This window comes from Triticum urartu, chromosome 5 (genome assembly GCF_003073215.2).
Source record: "Triticum urartu cultivar G1812 chromosome 5, Tu2.1, whole genome shotgun sequence".
Taxonomy (NCBI): domain Eukaryota; kingdom Viridiplantae; phylum Streptophyta; class Magnoliopsida; order Poales; family Poaceae; genus Triticum; species Triticum urartu.
Window position 1 is genome coordinate 550,861,820 of NC_053026.1, and position 20,323 is coordinate 550,882,142.

A 20,323-nucleotide genomic window follows, 5' to 3' on the forward strand; every position below is an offset into this window, starting at 1 on the left:
CCAGTGTGAAAATGTTTATTAGAGGGTTTAATCAGACAATTGATACCATAGCTGTTAGAGGGTCTAACTATATGCGCAACCATTAGATCTAAGCTCCGGAATTACAATAAATATTATAGGATATAAGCATCGCAAAAAATATTATGGGATAAGTTTAGATAAAGATATCTCACCTTTTCTTTTCTTATCTCGCTATAGATATGGAGTAGTATATCATAAATTTGGGACAATCACTTTGGACGGCTTCTTGTAAACACAACACAGGACATCCTTAGCCGTCGCTGTACTCGCCGGGGCCAGGGAACGGACCATTTCCCTGAACCTCTCCTTTTCAGCCTCCCCCTTTCGGTGGCACTCCAGCCGGTAGATCACCACCATTCGCCAATGGGGAAACCGACCGGGGAAGAGAGGAAAGAAAGAAGCCACCGGCCGCAGCAGCCGCCGCCGTCGCGGGGTGGCCGTAGCGGTGCCGACTTTTCCCACCAAAAAGGGGGACTTGAACCAGCTCACGCCCCGCGACCGCCACCCCACTCCGACCCCTCACCCCGCCTCCACCACCTTGGTTGTATATTCCTTTCCCCCTTCCTTCCTCTGCTCTCTTTCCCTCCTGCTGTCGCATCGCTTGCTTCTCCTCCCTTTCCAGTTGTAGTGTACTACTCTCGCGTGCGCATTCCAGCAACAACAACTCCAGCTCGCGGGATCTTGCTGGCTGCCGGTGTATTATTTGGTTGGTTTGATCCCGTGCTCGCATGAGCGGAGATTCGCCGGCGCCGGCGATCGAGCTGAGCTGAGTTCGTCGTCCGTGGACTGAATCTGTCAACATGGTCAGCTTGCTTTCTTGCTCGATTCCAGCCAGCTTCTTTCACGCCCGTGATTGATGGTTGGTTGCTTTTGGTCGAGCTGACATGTTTCTTGTTTCTTGGGTCGACGACAGGGGACTCCGGTCAACATCATCGTCGGCTCGCAGGTCTGGCTGGAGGATCCCGACGAGGCCTGGGTCGACGGCGAGGTCACCGGGATCAAGGGCGCCGACGTCACCGTCGCCACCACCAATGGCAAAACGGTCAGTCACTCCGCAGTCCCCTGCTCTCTGCCTCATCGCTGCTCTTTACCACCAGTATTCTACCAAGGATGCAGATTTCAGATCAAGCTCTACTTCGTCTTAGCAATCAATCGAGCAGTGCCTACCAACTGTTCGTCGAATTGCTTGGATGGAACTGCCACCGCGAGTTACTGTTACTTTCAATCGCCAATTCGATGCAAGTTGCTTACGACATGAGCTTCTGAATCATCCATGGGTTCAGGTTGTGGCCAGCCTCGCGAGCATATACCCCAAAGACACGGAAGCGCCCCCAGCAGGAGTGGACGACATGACGAAGCTCGCTTACCTCCATGAACCGGGAGTCCTGCATAACCTTGCCTGCCGGTACAGCCTTAACGAGATATACGTGAGTAATCCAGGGTTGTCCATCTTGATGTTCTCTCCCAGTCAGAAACCATTTCAGCTGATTGTCTGACACTGGTAACTATTCTGACGACAGACGTACACCGGGAACATCTTGATTGCAGTCAATCCTTTCCAGAGGCTGCCCCATCTCTACGACGTGCACATGATGGAGCAGTACAAAGGCGCCACCTTCGGGGAGCTCAGCCCCCATCTTTTCGCGATTGCAGATTCTTGCTACAGGTGTGTGCGATTGCAGTCTGTGGGCATTGGACAGTCAGCCAGTTCACTGTATTGTGTGGCTGATGTTCATCGCGGTTTTGTTGCTGAATATAATTTTCAGGGCAATGATCAATGAGCATGGAAGCCAGTCAATATTGGTGAGCGGTGAGAGTGGTGCTGGTAAGACAGAGACGACAAAGATGCTCATGAGGTACCTTGCGTTCATGGGAGGAAGGTCTGGAACCGAGGGACGAACCGTTGAGCAGCAAGTTCTAGAGGTTGGAAAACACAACATTTTTGTTCATCTTCTTTCTCACTCTTTCCTTCTAGAGTGATGTCCCACTAACTCTCTCGATTCTTCTACAACACATTCAGTCTAACCCAGTACTGGAAGCATTTGGTAATGCGAAGACGGTGAAGAATAACAACTCAAGGTGGATTCTTGAATTAGCAACTACAACTATGCTTTGGCAGCAAATGTTTTTTAAGTTTTATACTTAACATGCCGATCTTTTTCAGTCGATTTGGTAAGTTTGTTGAAATCCAATTTGACAAATACGGGAAGATATCTGGTGCGGCCGTTCGCACATACCTCCTTGAACGATCACGAGTATGCCAGGTCTCTGATCCTGAACGGAACTACCATTGCTTTTACATGCTATGCTCTGCACCACCGGAGGTAATTCTTAACAAGAAGTGCCTATATAGTGCTTACCATATCTGCATGGTCCAAAAGACTTCTTCTTGATGTTTAACTAATTACAGGACGTAAAAAGGTTTAAGGTGGGAGACCCGCGATCATTTCATTACCTGAACCAAACAAGCTGCTATGAAGTAGCTAATGTGGACGACGCAAGAGAATACCTAGAAACAAGAAATGCAATGGATATAGTTGGAATTTCTCAAGAAGAACAGGTATTTGAAACTATAACGAGACTTGAAAGAAATAGTAACGATATTGCTGGGCTAAAAAAAACTAATTAATCTCTTTCACTGCTCAAGGATGCAATCTTCAGAGTAGTAGCGGCAATCCTTCATCTAGGAAACATTAATTTCTCCAAAGGGAAAGAAATTGATTCATCACGGTTGAGGGATGAGAAATCAATCAATCACCTGAAAACAGTGGCAGAACTGCTAATGTATGTCTAATTTCTTTCAGTGATTTATGTTTGGTGATCTGCAGTTTTATGGTATTACTCAAGTACATATTGTATCTTAGGTGTGATGAGAAGTTGCTTGAAGACTCTCTTTGTCAGCGTGTTATTGTAACACCTGATGGAAATATCACAAAACCCCTCGATCCAGATTCTGCTCTACAGAGTCGTGATGCCTTGGCAAAGACGGTGTATTCACGACTATTCGACTGGTAAGCGTGAATTCTTATATTCATTAATGCATCAAACAAGCAAAAAATATCAAGTGTTACTTCTTATCAGTATTACCAGATTGCCAGATATGTGTACAGACCAAAATATATTGTTATGAATGTAGTAAAATGCTAATAAAACTAGTGGAGATCGCCCATTGCGCATATGACGAAATCGTCCAGTGGGGCATGGCTTTCTGCCTGGGATCCCCGAGCGTTGTGCTTATTCAGGAGTAGTTGAGCGTTATCTACATAGGGTTTTGGCATGTTCATGCCCACTTGTTTGTTCATACATCTAATTTCTTCTTACTGAAAAGGCAGTGCTCCTACCAGTTCCTTTTTTTTTTTGTAAAAACTAATAAATTTAGCACTTTATACTTTTATCTTTCATCTCTAATGTATGCCATTTAACCAGAAAGGTTTTTCTTATCTGGGTTAACAGGATTGTGGATAAGATCAATAACTCGATTGGTCAAGATCCTGATGCAATAAGTATAATAGGAGTGCTGGATATATATGGATTTGAGAGTTTCAAGGTCAACAGGTTTGCCATTAGTACCTTCGTTACACTACAAAAGTGCAAGTATGATATTAGTTCAGTTTCTAAACATGACGAACTTTCTGCTCATATGACAGTTTTGAGCAACTGTGCATCAACATGACAAATGAGAAATTGCAGCAGCACTTCAATCAGGTTAGCTAAGACCTATAGGTGCTAAGAGAAAATGATTTTGAAATGTATATTTAATATCTACATAAATATGTGTATTCCTTCGGCAGCACGTATTCAAGATGGAGCAAGAAGAGTATACAAGGGATGAAATAGACTGGAGCTATGTGGAATTTGTGGATAATCAGGATGTGCTGGACCTGATTGAGAAGGTAATGCCTCTGAATATCATAAGTTATATGTGAACTTTAACAGATGAATCAAGTATTTACTTATCAAACATTTAAATATTTCGTACAGAAACCTGGAGGAATAATTGCCCTCCTGGATGAGGCATGGTATGTGATGTTTTGACCCAAAAATGAAGTTTCTTTTGACTGTCATTCCAGATTTAGTTTTATGTCCACGATGACACTTGCAACAATGAAAGTTTTCTGTAGTATATTTCATTTAAAAAAATACACAGGATACTTTTTCTTGCATGCAAACTGAAGGCAAATGCAAGTATTTGACATGCTTATGGATGATGCAGCATGTTTCCGAAGTCCACTCACGAGACATTTGCACAAAAGATGTATCAAACATACAAATCACATAAGCGCTTTAGCAAGCCCAAACTTGCCAGGACTGCCTTCACAATCAATCACTACGCAGGAGATGTAAGCATTAGTCCGGTGATAGTATGATAATTTGATATATAATCAGTAAGGAATTTTAATAAACTATTCTACTTGACAGGTCACATACCAAGCCGATTATTTTCTTGACAAGAACAAAGATTATGTGGTCGCTGAACATCAAGCTCTACTAAATTCGTCAAGGTGCTCTTTTGTTGCAAATCTCTTTCCTCCATTACCAGAGGAAAGTTCTAAACAGTCCAAATTCTCTTCCATCGGTACTCGCTTTAAGGTGTGTCATATTGGAGCTAAATCTCTTTTTTAGCCTTGAAATACTCATTAACATGTATTCCATAATATGTGTAGCAACAACTCCAAGCCCTGATGGAAACATTGAGTACGACAGAACCACACTACATTAGATGTGTGAAGCCTAATACTGTACTGAAACCTGGCATCTTCGAGAACGACAATGTCTTGAATCAATTGAGATGTGGGGTATGTATTTTCTTTTTCATGTTTTGTGCTCCATTGAATTTGATTGAAATTTCATCGCGTTCATGGCTCATCGTGCAGGGTGTTTTGGAAGCAATCCGGATCAGTTGTGCTGGCTATCCGACGAAGAGAACATTTGATGAGTTCATTGATCGATTCGGAGTGCTTGCACCAGAGCTTGTGGACAGGTATGGATGCTCAAGTTATGCGAACTGATAAGGAGATGAAACTCAAGTAAAATATATCAATTTAGATATGCCCTTGTTCTGTAACTATTTTGCAGTTCTGACGAGAAGACAGCTTGTGCAGCAATATGTGATAAAATGGGATTGAAGGGATACCAGGTAACCTACAGTGAAAATGGGAAGTTGTGAAACATAAAAACTGTATCTATCATATATGACAGTTGAAACTGACTGTGCATACCCTTTCCTTTATCAGATAGGAAAAACAAAGGTATTCCTAAGAGCTGGCCAGATGGCAGAGCTGGATGCCAGAAGAGCAGAAGTATTGGCCAATGCTGTGCGACTTATCCAGAGGCGTATAAGAACGCATCTTATGCGAAAGGAATTCGTCAGCTTAAAAAAGGCTTCCATTCAAACTCAAAAGTTCTGGAGAGGTATTTCTTCACTCCTTCGTGTTCGGTACTTCATGCCTTGGATAGAAGTACTTCTTACTTAGTTCTCACTTGAACTGACATACAATCTAATGAAATGGCACAGCACGACTAGCTAGAAAGCTTTTTGAGCACATGAGAAGAGTCGCTGCTGCAATTACAATACAGAAGCACACCCGTACTCATTCTGCCTGGAAAGCTTACCTACAAATATACAGATCATCAATAACAATACAGACAGGATTACGTGCAATGGCTGCTCGTAAGGAGCACAGGTTCAGAAGAGAGACCAAAGCGACCATCATCATCCAGGTTTGTATTATTATGTGAACCAAGGTACAGAGGTAATTTAATAATCAACCGAAACTTAACTACTTTGTGGATCCAGACTCGATGGCGCCAACACAAAGCCTATGTTGCTTACAAACTGCAAAAAAGAGCTTCTCTAATTCTCCAGTGCTCGTGGAGGGGACGTGTTGCAAGGAAGGAACTTCGGAAGCTCAAAATGGTATGTCCAATTTCAGATTGGGAAGTCGTAATTCATTCATGTGTATTTTAATGCATTTTAAACTAAAGTATAAGCATGTAACAGGAAGCAAGAGATAATGGTGCACTTAAAGAAGCCAAAGACAAGCTGGAAAAGAGAGTTGAGGAACTCACATGGAGATTAGATGTTGAGAAGCATTTGAGGGTAACTCACTTAGATCAACATAGTAGTTGCTGTACAGTTTAATATGTTGCTTGGACACCAATGAGTTTGCTAAATTATGCATGTTGGCAGGTTGACCTTGAGGTAGCCAAGGGACAAGAAATTACAAAGTTACAATCTGCGTTGCAAGAAATGCAAGAAAAGCTTGAGGAAGCCCATGCAGCAATTATAAATGAGAAAGAAGCTGCAAAGTTAGCAATTGAACAGGCACCACCTAAGATAGTAGAGGTGCCAGTGGTGGATAACGCAAAAGTTGAGTTGTTGACAAGTCAAAACGAGGAACTTGAGGTATGAATACCCAATAGGTTCCACAGCTGTACTCAAAAGGAAGATTCACCATTTTATTCTACAGTGAAATTCTCACGTCCCTTTTTTTATCCAGACTGAGCTCGGTACGTTTAGAACGAAGGCTGAAGATCTTGAGAAGAAGCTTTTTGAGATTCAAAAACAGTCTGACGAATTGTCACGTGAGACACAAGAACGGGACTCCAAAATTAATCAACTTCAAGACATGATCGCTAGGTACTAATGAGCTCATAGCTTTGGAGTTTGGAAAAAGTCGACTTGTAAAGAATACATATCATATCCACTCACTGACTTTTGATATATGGTTCAGGCTTGAAACAAATTTATCCAACATGGAATCTGAAAACCACGTTCTACGCCAACAATCGTTGCTTGCGTCAGCAGATGATGATAATAAGACAAAACAAATAGAGAGGTAAAAATTTACAATATTTATACCTCGTATTTCCATTCTTAACCACTTGCCTGCATGGAAGTATTATAACTTAATACAATTAATGATTTGTCTAGTCTGGAAAGCAAGATTGCCATCTTGGAGTCAGAGAATCAGTTGCTCCGCAGCAATCCTGCACCAGCTGTTCAAGCAGTAGTCACTCCTGAAGTGATTGAGCCAGCTGTTGTGAAGGTACAATTCCAGTAATGAAAATTCAATAAGATATTTTTTTGGCTTTTACAACTATATTTCAGAAGTACAAAGTTTCACTAACATTTGTGTTAAAATCTTATCAGGTTCTTGAGAATGGACACCAGCATGGAGAACCTAAAATGGTTAGTATATGTACTGTAACTCAGTGATACCCAACAAACATACTGTAAGATAGAAAGAAACAATACTCAAGTAGGTCATCGGATTAATGTTCACATATGCTTTGCTTGCAGGAGGAGGTGGTTGTTCCCCCAGTAAAGAATTTAAGCAAACAACAGTCGCTGACGGACCGACAGCAAGTAAGTTTGTCCTTTGAACTTTTTAATTTCACTGTGGGAACAAGTTTCATGTATTTAATTAACATATATTGTGCATTTAAAAAAAAATTATTCTACCTTCACTCTTTCACAGGAAAATCATGATGTCCTTATCAAAAGCCTGGCTGAAGACAGGAGATATGACAACAGAAGACCAGCTGCAGCATGTATTGTCTACAAATCACTTCTTCACTGGCACTCATTTGAAGCAGAAAAGACAAACATATTTGACCGTATCATCCATACAATTAGGTCATATGTTGAGGTTGTTATTCCCATCAATAACTATACAGATTTTCCTATGCAATAGCATAAGAAAGTTGGTAAGCAAATTGTCGAGAAACTCATTGGCTGAATACATGTACAGAATGCTGAAACTTCTGGAGAACTAGCTTATTGGCTGTCGACAACATCAACCCTCCTCTACCTTTTACAAAATACACTTAAAGCTAGCAGTTCATCTACTAAAGTACCAAATCGCAGCAGGACCGCAACAGGCAACCTATTCAATAGAATGGTGCAGGTAAGTTTTTCATCCAGACTTTTGCTCTGCATAAGCAGATGTTCTTGGTTGAGATCTCAAATGCATTTGGTACCAATTATCTGTGATCACATCATAAAATATGAGCTTACGTCTTGGAGTTCTGTCTGGTGGGCATCAGGACGTGGCTCCTGGTGCTCATTCTTTTTCGTTTCTTTTTTTGTATTGAACTGCTACTGCCTACTGCCATGTCTTACCGGTTTCATGCTATGTAATTTGGAGCAAAAATCTCTATATTTGGGGGAAAATGAGCTTACATATGCCAAAAACTGCACTTTCAGAATGCTCGATCATCATCGTCAGGATTAGGTATTTCAAACGGATACAGTGGAATGGTAGGAAGAGCTGACACTACATCAATGATAGAGGCTAAGTATCCAGCTGTACGTTTCAAGCAACAGTTAACAGCATATGTCGAGAAGATATATGGCATGATGAGAGATAGCCTGAAAAGGGAAATAAGTGCAATATTGACTCTCTGCATACAGGTACCTCAAGGCTCAGGCATCTTCATGCCTAATCTTTGTATAATGTGATACAACTTCTCTAACATGTGCCAATATTCATAGGCTCCAAGAGCTGGTCGTGTAAGAGCATCTCGAGGATCATTGAAAAGTATACACTCTAGTGCACTATCAAGGCAAGCATCAAGTGTGCATTGGCAGAACATTGTCAAGTGCCTGAATCATACACTGGAAACGATGAACAATAATTATGTGAGTACAGCTTTGTTTTGAGTTGTAGCTTCGTTTTCAGTTGTCTTCCTGTCAGGAAATACATTACAATTTCTATGCTGAAGATTTTTCCTTTTTCAACTTTGATTTGTAGGTACCTCCAATGATAATTAGGAAAACATTCAGTCAAGTATTTGCATTTATGAACGTTCAACTCTTCAACAGGTACTGCTAGTCTTGTACAAATTACCTCAGATTAACTCTGCTTGACTACACACTGTCATTTGAGACATCATTTGTATACGCTTCACAAAATGTTTTGATTCTGAACTATAGCAAAAAATATTTTCTTCATTCAGTTTGCTACTTCGGCGTGAATGCTGCTCCTTTAGCAATGGAGAATTCTTGAAGGCTGGTTTACAGGAACTGGAGCAATGGTGCTCTAGAACAACTGAAGAGGTGAAATAAAAAAGAGAATGTGTAATTTCAGCAAGGAACATACTAATCAGCAGAAAGCCACCAGACTAAAATGTATTTCTGTAATCCAGTATGCAGGAACATCTTGGGATGAACTGCAACACATAAGGCAGGCAGTTGGGTTCCTGGTATGCCTAAGTAGATGCTCTTATTGACCATTATAGATGTTCCATCTGTCTACGGCCGACCTACTAAATGAAATTACATTGCAGGTTTTGCATCAGAAATCGCACAAGACACTGGAGGAAATCACTGATGAGCTTTGCCCCGTAAGTCCTGAACAAGACAAAGTTATAGATGCTTGAAATTTTGGCAAACCCATCCAATATCAAATATTTGTATTTTGTTGGCAGGTTCTGAGCATCAGCCAAATATATCGCATCGGAACGATGTTCTGGGATGATAAATACGGTGCACAAGGTCTATCCCAAGAGGTAAGCGAGAGTCCTTGCTAGAATATACGTGCTTCCGTTTTCAAACAACATTAACATGATGTGATAGAAAACAAAGGTACAAAATTTTCTTTCCTGTTTCATGACAAGAATGGGCATGTTTTCAGGTAATTGGAAACATGAGAACAATGACGACAGATGACTCGATAACTACTCCGAACAGTTCTTTCTTACTAGATGACGACTCAAGGTATGTTCAGTACCGGCGCAAAGATGTAATCTGTGACGGGGCGCATAATTAATTAAAATCACAACAGTTGCCATCGATCTAACACCCACCCATATGGACGGCATTGCAGCATACCGATATCCTTGGATGATATAGCGCGACTGATGCTCGACATCAACCCGACTGACGTGGAGCCGCCACCACTACTGCGGCAGAACTCCCAGTTCCACTTTCTTCTGCAACAGCATACAGACTGATTACATTACGTATATAAAGGAAAATACGGACAGGTACCAGTTTTTGTGAAGTTCCTGGGCAGTGAATATTTTTTATTTATTTTTTAAATAGGAGTGCATAGTTTGGGGTTTGGTTTGTTTCGGTCTCCAGCTTGCAATTTTGGGTTGGGTCTTGTGGAAAGTATATTTTGAGAAAGGGAAATATAGAAGAGTTTGATAGCATTCTTTTGATTGGTATTGATAGTGTGAAAGAGGAAACATTGTAATTCTTTTGTGAAAGTACATATGTTGATTACCCCGACTGATGAATTCAATGACAACACTTTCTGATTGTAAGTTTCTCATTTTTAGCCAAGTGCATTTGGTAGTCTTCCTTATGATGTGGGTATTTCTGGGATCAACATTGTGAAAAATGTACACACCAGCAGTCTGCGAAACGGGTTTTCTTTTCTTTCTGAAATTTGTGTCCCCTGGTTTTATTCTCGACTTGTCTCTCTCCGCGTTTCTGGATTAGGAGGAGACTGGTGTGTTGAGAGCTACTGGAGGGGCGAATGGAGGGGCTACCGCGCGCACCCAATCTGTCCGCGCCGGTGATCGCCGGTGCGGTGGACGGTTTTGGGCGCTAGCGGAGGCGGAGGAGGACGACGCGGATGGAGAGGCGGACGATCCGCCATCGCCGCCGTCGCCTACGCCGTCGGACCACGTTAATGACTGGTTCAATGCCGGCTATTCAGAGGAGGAGGTGGCGTCTGCGATCGATGATGTTCTACCTATCCATGATCCGGCCAGGTTGGGGATCGACGCGGGCGAGAAGATAGAGATGGTCCGCCGGAGAACCTCGTCGGCGGCGATCAAGCCATGGAAAGGCCCTCTTCCTAAGGTATGTCGTCCAAATCTTACAGTTTTTGATCTCATTAAGCCGGATTCGTGGGTTGTTGTAAAACGGAAGAAGACTCTTCGCCGGACGGTGGCCGGGTCGAGGCCGCCGGCGACGGAGTTGGAAACTCCTAGGATCCAAGATCTCGGGATCGCTGATTTCCGTCAGCGTCGTTTGAATTCACTGCTAGGCCGAGAGGGGCTGCCATCGGACGTTGGTGGGCCGGCTCATGTTGGGTCGGGGATAGATGGGTATGAGGCCCAGTCTATTCCGGGTCCGACCGGTTTTTTCTGCAACGAGGGTTGCTCGGAGAGGGCTGCGGTATGTGGGCCGGAGGAGCTTGGGTATGAGGCCCAGAGCAGGCCACAGCCGAGCGCTATCGAGGGTGACGAGGAGCTGCTAGCTCGATCGTCTGTGTCTCACGTACCTTTCGCTAGGGTTCCTGGTAGGCTGAGTCGGAGCTTTCGATTTGCTGGGACAAAACGAGCGAAGCGTATCCCTCCGCTTCGATTGATGGTGGGTCGCGGAGGACCTTTGCCGCCTGGGAAGAGAACGGTGGCGAATCTGGACGCCGGCCGCCTTGGGACCGCGCCGCAGCAGGGCAGCGGCGGTGGCCGTGGCGCTGGGTTGCCGGCTACCGGCGCTGGCCGGAACCCCGCGGCCTCGGGCAGCGGCAGTGGAGCTGCGTTGCCGCCAACGGGGGCTGGCCGCGGGGGTGCAGTACCGCTGCAAGCCGGCAGGGGCGTAGCTTCGGTGGGGGTAGCGGCCGGCCGGGGCGGCGTGCTGCCCGGGCCTAGACCAGCGGCGCCCACTCCGGCGGGATTGCGGCCGCCGGCGCCGGGTCCGGTGGGTCAGCGACCTCTGCCGTCATCTACTGCTGGGAACAATGCGGGCCAGGGAGGTGTTGTGCCGCGGCCACCCGCTCAGGGGCTGTTGGCTGGCCAGCCAAGGCCAGTTCCACCACCTCACCTTGTCACTATGCCTCCGCAGAATTGATCCGGAGCAGTGCAGCATCTGGCACGTCCACCGAATCAAGTCACGGTTGCACCTCAGGGTCAGTGGGGTGATGATGGGGTCAACGCGTATGGTGCTGGTAAGCACCGTGGATCCTCGTTGACTGGTGGAGGTCGAGGCCATGCTTGGCAGAGCGATGGCTCGGCGGAGCGCCCGTTCATGGGGCCCCCAGGAGGATTTGTTGAGGGGGCGGCTGGCCCGGGTCTTCGACCGCGGGGTGGTTTCCGTGGTCACCGAGGTGGGCGTGGGGGCCGGTATCGCCCACGACCGCCTACTCCGACTGTGACTGATCCGATGGTGGTTGATGGGGATGCTGAGCAGCAGGTTTTGACAGGCCAGGCTTTGGAGGTGGTATCGGCGCTTGCCAATGCAGAGTTACCCGGGAATGGGTCCGGGGGGACTGTTTCTCTGGAGGATCCTCCCAGGGCTGAGTCGGACAGAGCTTCAAAATATGCTCGCAAGAAGGAGAATATGCTATGTTATCGTTGTGGTGGTAAGGGGCATTTTATTGCGGAGTGTGTGGCCGAGTTGTGTGGCACTTGTGGCAAACCGGCACACGATGCGGGGGGCTGTCCGCTTCTGAGAGAGCAGGCACCTTCGCTGATGATGTATGGGGTGTACTATGCCGAGCTTACGTTCTTTGAATCTCCAACGGAGATGGAGGTTCCTGACGAGACGTTGAGCTTGACAACTGGGTTGGTTAAGATTGCTAGAGGAGAGGTTTCGGAGTCGCAAATTATTCAGAGGCTTAAGGAGTTAGCCCCTGGGGAGTTCCGGTGGGAGCTTGCGACTGTGGAGGACAAGCTGTTTCGGGTTGAGTGTCCGTCAGTTGAGGACCTTCAGAGGCTTTTGAGTTTCGGGATGTGCAAGGTGCCAGGTACTGATGGTGTGCTTGAGTTTCAGGAGTGGAAGAGGGTTGAGTCTACGGGCAAGCCTCTGACGCAGGTTTGGTTGCGATTCTCTGGGGCACCATCCAGGCCGATGCAGGATGCCCGGGTTGTTGCCAGTTTGGGTATCATGATTGGCAGACCGGAGTGTGTGGATATGGACTTTACTAGAGCCCACGGGATTGCCCGCGTTCTGGTTAGTGTGCTGAACATCGAGTTTGTGCCGGAGGTGGTTAAGTGGGCATATCGAGGCCACATATATGACCTTGTTATTGAGTTCGAGGATGAGAGTATCTTTGCCGGGATGGCCAACGGGTCTGATTCTGATTTGCACGAGGATGATGATAGTTCGGCACTTAAGGAGGCACCAGCTGCTGATAGTGGACGTGAGCTGTCCACCACGCAGGGTGCTGATGCTCAGACGTCTGCGGATGGGACGGTTACTCCTTCTTCGGTGCCGACGACTACCCTCAGGTTCGGCTCTTTCGAGCCGGCATCTGCACCCCCGAGACTGTGGAGTGATCGGGTGGAGTCGGATGAGGTGTTTGAGCGCTCGCTTCCGGCACTGGAGTTTGAGGAGCCAGTGCTTCCTCCTTCGGGGGAGTCGCCGATCCCGGTTAGGATTGGGGCGGAGGAGGTCGTTGGCGCGGGAGAGAGTCTGAAGATGGGGGCTTTGGATTTTTCATCTGAGGCCGCAACTGTGCAGGTACAGCCAAGGATGCCTGCTGCTGATGGGGGCGTGGGGCAGGTGGCCGCGCTTCCCTCATCAGGGCCAGCGGTGGGGGAGCCTCCGATGGTGCAGCTTGAGCCTTCGGTTGGGAGGCCGAGGTTGCTCGACCAGACACCTTTACTTCCTTCTTCCGGACCGGCGGTGCTGGCGATGGAGTCGCGGCCCGGACGGGGCTCGGGGCAGGTGGCCTTGGTGGCCTCGGGGGCCTCTTCTCCTGTGGCGCCTCGAGGGCCTTGTGTGCCGGCGGCGCCAGTGCCGACAGTTCGCCCTTTGGCCGGGGTAGTGGGGGAGCTCGGGCAGGAGGCCATGGCTCCTCCGTTCCCCGACATGGTGCACCCCAGCAGAGCCTCTCGGGAGGAGGTGATTGCTTTCGGTGGTATGCCGGATCCGGTTGCTGAGGGGCGACGGTTGAGCAGCCGTCTCCAGGACCATCCGGAGGTGGACGACATTCAGCAGCGGTGCGCCATGAGGGCGGCCAAGCTTCGTGACGTGGAGGTCACTACGGGTATGTCCGTCAATACTTCTAATTCTATTCTGCATTTTTCCGATGATGAGATTATTAATAATGCAAATAAGCTAGGAATTTCACTAGGTAGCAATGATAGTGAAATTTCAAATTCGGTTAATGATTTATTGGATTTAGAGGCTGAGCGGGCGCTTGAGATGATTCGTAACTTAGCTGCGGTTAAACCCATGAATAACTCCGAGATTGATGCTTTGGGGGTTAGGGCCCTCGATAATTTGTGTGCGGATCTCGCTCCTGAGGAGGAAGATGAGCGAGTGGACTTTGATGAAGTGCGAGCCTCTGAGACTGGTTGTGAGGACCAGCCGGAGAGTTTTAATATTCCTAAACGTAAGTGGAAGCGGAAGATTTACCCGACTTCTGCAGTGCGTAGGAGCGCGCGGATTAGAACAGCTAAAAAATTCCATGACGAGTTATGAAAGGAATCTTTTGGAATAGCAGAGGTCTGAAAGACTTGGCTAAAAGAAGGTTTCTTGCTGAGGCTTCTATTGAGCATAAGTTGGACTTTATCGCTTTATCGGAAACTGGTAGAGCCGACTTTTCGCCTCAATTTCTCAATACGTTGTCGGGAGGTATTGAGTTTGATTGGCATTGTCTACCGCCGCGAGGAAGATCAGGGGGATTTTACTCGGAGTTAGATGCGACTCGTTAGAAGTCCGAAGCGTGGTCATGGGGGATTTCGCAGTTAAGTTTAGGTTGAGGTCGAAGGCCGATGGGTTTAACTGGGCTTTGGTGGCGGTTTATGGAGCCGCACAGCCCGAGCTTAAACCAGATTTTTTGGCTGATTTGGTTAGGATTTGTGGTTCTGAGCAACTGCCTATCCTAGTAGGGGGTGATTTTAATATTATCAGAAGGCATGATGAGAAGAATAATGATAATTTCGATGGTAGATGGTCGTTCATGTTTAACACCATCATTGAAAGTTTGGATCTACGTGAGATTGAGTTTTCGGGTAGGAAGTTTACTTGGGCTAATGCACTACCTAATCCGACGTTTGAGAAGCTGGATCGGGTTCTGGCTAGCGTCGAATGGGAGCAGAAATTCCCTTGTGTAACGGTGCAGGCACTTACACGGGGCATTTCGGACCATACGCCGTTATTCATTGATTCTGGGGAGGCCACTCATGTGGGAAATAAGAATGTCTTCTCGTTCGAGCTTGCGTGGTTCGAGAGACAAGGGTTCTTAGATACTGTTGCCAGAGTATGGGCTAAGGATGCAGGAGGTAAAACTGCACTTGAGCGCTGGCAGAATAAAATTAGGCACTTGAGAAGCTTCCTACGAGGGTGGGCTAAACATCTTAGTGGGGTTTATAAGATTGAGAAGGAACAACTCCTTTCGCTTATTCAGTCCCTGGATGTAAAAGCTGAGAACATGATCCTACCAGCCTCGGAGCTTCAGGCGAAGCTCGATGCGGAAATGAGGCTGAAAGAGCTACTTCGTGAGGAAGAATTAAAGTGGGCGCTTCGGGCCAAGGTCCGACGGGTCGTCCAGGGGGACGCGAACACACAATTTTTTCACATGATTGCTAATGGCAAGCATAGAAAGAAGAGAATCTTTCAGCTTGAGCAAGATGAGGGAACGATTCTTGGTCAGGAAAACTTAAAGCTGTATATCACTGAGTATTACAAGCAGTTGTTTGGACCTCTAGAGGAGAACTGGGTGTCGCTGGATGAGTCTAGGATTGAGGATGTGCCTCAACTGACAGCTGTTGAGAATGATATCCCAATTGAGAATAATAAGGCTCCTGGCCCGGATGGTTTCCCGGCCGAGTTTTACAAGAAATGTTGGCACATTATTAAAGGAGATCTATTGCCTTTGTTCAATGATCTTTTCGCTGGTCAGCTTCACCTTTTTAAGCTGAATTTTGGGACGATAACACTTCTTCCCAAGAAGACAGAGGCAGTGCGGATTGAGCAATTTCGGCCAATCTGTCTTCTTAATGTGAGTTTCAAAATTTTTACCAACGTCGGAACGAATAGGCTCACACAGATTGCGCATACTGTGGTGCAGCCTACTCAATCTGCTTTCATGCCGGATAGGAACATTCTTGAAGGGGTGGTGGTCCTGCATGAAACGCTCCATGAAATTCACTCGAAAAAACTGGATGGAGTGGTTTTTAAGGTGGATTTTGAGAAGGCGTACGATAAAGTCAAATGGCCCTTTCTACAACAAGCCTTACGTATGAAGGGTTTTGACGAAGCTTGGAGGCGCCAAGTTGAATCTTTCACGCAAAAAGGGAGTGTTGAAATTAAAGTGAATGACGATATAGATCATTATTTCCAGACACACAAGGGCCTGAGGCAAGGTGATCCAATGTCTCCTATCCTCTTCAACATTGTTGTTGATATGTTGGCAATCTTGATAGGAAGGGCAAAGGAGGCAGGACAAGTAGGTGGCTTGGTGCCTCATCTTGTAGATGGTGGTGTGTCCATTCTTGCAGTACGCCGATGATACAATCATTTTTATGGAGCATGACTTGGTTAAGGCGAGAAATATGAAGCTGGTGTTGTGCCTATTTGAGCAATTGTCCGGTCTGAAGATCAACTTCAATAAAAGTGAGTTGTTCTGTTTTGGTAGAGACAAAGAGGAACAAGATGCTTACAAGCAACTGTTTGGTTGCGATTTGGGGACTCTTCCGTTCACTTACCTTGGTATCCCCATTCACCATCGTAAGTTAACTAACAGTGAATGGAAGTGTATCGAGGATCGGTTTGAGAAGAAACTGAGCTGCTGGAAGGGCAAACTTATGTCGTATGGAGGCCGATTGATTCTTATTAATTCGGTGCTCACGAGTTTGCCTATGTTTCTCTTATCCTTTTTTGAGGTTCCAGTTGGAGTTAGGAAAAGACTGGACTTCTATCGGTCTCGTTTCTTCTGGCAGAGCGATGAAACTAAGAGAAAGTATCGCCTAGCCAAATGGGATGTCATCTGCCGACCAAAAGACCAAGGGGGTCTTGGGGTTGAGAACCTTGAAGTTAAGAATAGATGCCTTCTAAGTAAGTGGCTTTATAAGTTATCTACCGAGACTGAGGCAACTTGGGCGCAGATTCTTCGTAACAAGTATCTGTACTCTAAAACCTTGTCGCAGGTGACGGCTCGACCCACTGATTCGCCCTTCTGGAAGGGGTTAATGAGGGTCAAAGCTACTTTCTTTAACAGAACAAAGTTTGTTGTCGGTGATGGCAATAACACTCGATTCTGGGAAGATACCTGGCTAGGTGATGCACCACTGGCACTCCAGTATCCGGCGCTTTATCGCATTGTGCAGCGACGGGATGCTCTGGTTGCAACGAGTCTGCAATCTGCTCCTCTTAACATCCAATTTAGGAGGGTGCTTGTGGGTGACCGGTGGGAGGCTTGGATTCATCTGGTGAGTAAACTCATGGAGGTTCAGCTTACTCATCAGCCCGATCAGTTGTATTGGAAGCTTACTAAATCTGGTGAATTCACAGTCAAGTCGATGTACATTGATGTCATCAATTCTAGTGTAATTCCTAGTTCCAAAAACGTTTGGAAAGTTAAGGTTCCTCTCAAAATTAAAGTGTTTATGTGGTTTATGCATAAACAAGTCATTCTAACGAAAGATAATTTGATTAAGCGCAACTGGACAGGATCTACTAGGTGTAGTTTCTGTGATCGGGATGAAACTATCAAGCATCTTTTCTTTGAGTGCCCGACGGCGAGGGTGTTGTGGCGCTCGGTGCGGATTGCCTTTAACATTACTCCTCCGAATTCGGTCAGGTCGTTGTTTGGAACGTGGCTGGTTGGTATAGAGGCCGAAACAGCTAGACAAATTCGTGTGGGAGCATGTGCGTTGTTATGGGCAATTTGGAACTGCAGAAATGACTTGGCTTTTAACAGAACAACAACTATTCATTTTTTGCAGGTTCTCTTCCGGGCTACTGCGCTAATCCGTACGTGGTCATTACTCACTCCGACGGAGGCCAGGGCGTGTTTGGTTACTGGATCTGTCCGGTGGGAGATGGTAGCGCGGGATTTATTCAACCGGTTTGGATGGCGGTCATGTAATAGGATAGGCGCGTAGTTTACCTATCTCTCTTTACTATGCCAGCCGGTTGTGGCTTTTGGGCCTTGTTTTATTTTGCTTGCTCTGTGTGAGCCAGTATCCTTTGTTGCAGCACTTTGCAAGACATTGTTGAACTACTTTATTTATTTATAAATGTGGCCGTATGCATCTGTCTGATGCAGAGGCCGGGGAAACCCCCTTTTCGAAAAAAATAAGAGCATGTCCAATGGGACAGCCGGCTGAGCCCCATTTGTCTGCCTGGACAACGGCGCCCCCCATTTCCATGCAAATCATGCATGTAGATCATTCAATCAATGTAGCACACAACCAATTCAATAATACAACACAAGCCAAAATGATCCACGACGAATAAAATTCAATAACTCATGAATAGGGATACATGAATAAATCAAGTGTCTTTTCTTGCGCTCGTTGTCTCGTTGATCTCCTTTTGGTTGGTGAACCAATCCTTGACATGGCCATCCATGACGATAGTGTCGGCCAACATGGTCCTTGACTCCTCCATGATCCCCGTGAGCCTCACCTTCTCTCTCAAGCTCAATGGTCGCATATGCCTTGGCCTTCTCAAGTTCCATTTCCTCCCATTTGTTCGTCTTTTCCATCTCCATCATCCCATTCTCAATCATCGTCCTCTCTCACGGTCGAATTTCATCCTCTCCCTTTGCACATCCAATAATAGCTTGCACCTCTCATCCTTCTTATCCTTCCTTTTCTTTGATTCCTTCCCTTTGTTGGAATTGTTCATCCACGTGGCTGACATCTTGGTCGCCGCGACATCACGTGTGCCCCTATATTTCTCCTTCTTCCCCCTCAAGTACCTACTTCTTTTTGGCTCGGTCCCAAGTCCGACCACCCCTCCACCTTGTTCATCATCGCCATCCAATTCAATAGATTGGCGGGAGCTTGTGCCATCATTGTTCTTCTTTTCTTGGTGTGGTTCTTGAGATCTCTATAGAGGGTTGCCCACTTGGGTTTCCCATTCAACTCCACCCAACAACGGGCCAAAGTGAATGGCTTGTTTTCAATGTGATGGTACAAAGCACCCACCAATCCCATCTAACAAAAATCCCACATAAACGTAATGCAAAAATGAAACAAGCAAGAAAGATCACGACCAACATGGAGGAAACAAAACTTGAACGACTAATGACTCCAATGTCACTTTCATTCATATTCACTACTTGAGCATATGCACCGGCACCACAAAACTTCTTCACAGAATCTTGAATGGTGGCTCATCTATGTTGGAGAGAGCTCTCACTGCAGTCGGTATGAATTGGATGTGATTCCATGGAGTGCTTGTGTTCGTGGAACCATGCATATCTTTTTCAATATTTTGAGACCTTTTGCTCGGTTCCACATATATGATCCATTGCTCATGTTCAACCAAGCTCGACACAACAAGATATCTTCTCTGGTTGGGTATGCATTTCCTCTGTTCATTACCTTTTTTTAGTTCCCTAGTATTTCCCAACATCAAATAAAGGTGAATTTGATTACACATCTCCCAACTAGGAGGCTCTTTGTTGGAGTTGTGTCAAATAGTTTGTACAAGGTAGGTTACATTTGGACTTGAATTCAAACTGTGTGTAGATATGGTACGGAGAGGTGTTCGAGTAGGACACTTGTATCCTAGACCTCTTATATAATGTGGGATAAACACATGATGCAACATTTCCCAACATAATAGCACAAACATTCAGGGGGAGCCGGTGCGTTGGCCGGCGCCCGGGTGGACAGTGTGCGGTATTGTGATGGTGTCACGGGGAGGAGCGCCCGTAGTCATGCCCTAAGGATTTAGCCATGTTGGTGAACCTCGTTAACAACTCGGTGTTGTATCTCGTGTGATTGCTTGATCCTCACATGATCGACTATGCGCCTTCGATTATTCTAAAGAGTGGTATCGGAGCTAGGTTTGTTCGAGTCATTGAACATGTTGATCTAGAGGAAGGAACTAAAGACAAGTCGATCAGTTGTGAGTCATCCGGAAGCGGTCTCGGTTAAGTCGATTGTATTGTCGAGACAAAGCAAGGCGGTGATAACCCACAAGTAGGGGATCGCAACAGCTTTCGAGGGTAGTGTATTAAACCCAAATTTATTCCAACACAAGGGGAGCCAAGGAATATTTGCAAGTATTAGCAGTTGAGTTGTCAATTTAACCACACCTGGAGACTAAATGTCTGCAGCTGAGTGATCAGTAGCACAGTAGTATGATACTCCCTCCGTCCCAAAATAAGTGTCTTGAGCTTAGTATAAATTTGTACTAGAGGTAATACAAAGTTGAGAC

At 45.9% G+C, this 20,323-nt stretch overlaps 1 protein-coding gene across 4 annotated transcripts; it reads left to right on the top strand.

Annotated features, from left to right (window-relative positions):
- Positions 1-393: 393 nt before the first annotated feature.
- LOC125510595 (myosin-12) lies at positions 394-18,190 on the top strand. Of its 4 annotated transcripts, XR_007284674.1 has the most exons (43): positions 394-824; positions 935-1,063; positions 1,305-1,448; positions 1,542-1,687; positions 1,788-1,944; positions 2,042-2,100; positions 2,186-2,345; positions 2,432-2,581; positions 2,669-2,805; positions 2,886-3,032; positions 3,475-3,576; positions 3,669-3,726; positions 3,813-3,914; positions 4,003-4,040; positions 4,235-4,361; positions 4,441-4,611; positions 4,686-4,817; positions 4,896-5,002; positions 5,098-5,158; positions 5,256-5,433; positions 5,537-5,742; positions 5,819-5,938; positions 6,023-6,121; positions 6,212-6,427; positions 6,522-6,661; positions 6,756-6,860; positions 6,956-7,070; positions 7,175-7,213; positions 7,325-7,390; positions 7,503-7,673; positions 7,776-7,931; positions 8,231-8,437; positions 8,519-8,665; positions 8,778-8,848; positions 8,983-9,082; positions 9,172-9,228; positions 9,313-9,369; positions 9,454-9,534; positions 9,660-9,742; positions 9,852-10,011; positions 10,472-10,837; positions 13,442-13,970; positions 17,875-18,190. XR_007284674.1 is itself a non-coding variant. In XM_048675817.1 (41 exons), the coding sequence occupies exons 1-40, from the start codon at positions 822-824 to the stop codon at positions 9,976-9,978; spliced, it is 4,671 nt and encodes a 1,556-aa protein (XP_048531774.1). In that variant the 5' UTR covers positions 394-821; the 3' UTR covers positions 9,979-10,011; positions 17,875-18,190. The 4 variants fall into 4 exon arrangements, 2 of the variants coding, with proteins under 2 accessions (XP_048531774.1, XP_048531773.1); XR_007284673.1 differs by lacking the exon at positions 13,442-13,970; XM_048675817.1 differs by lacking the exons at positions 10,472-10,837; positions 13,442-13,970.
- Positions 18,191-20,323: the final 2,133 nt, after the last annotated feature.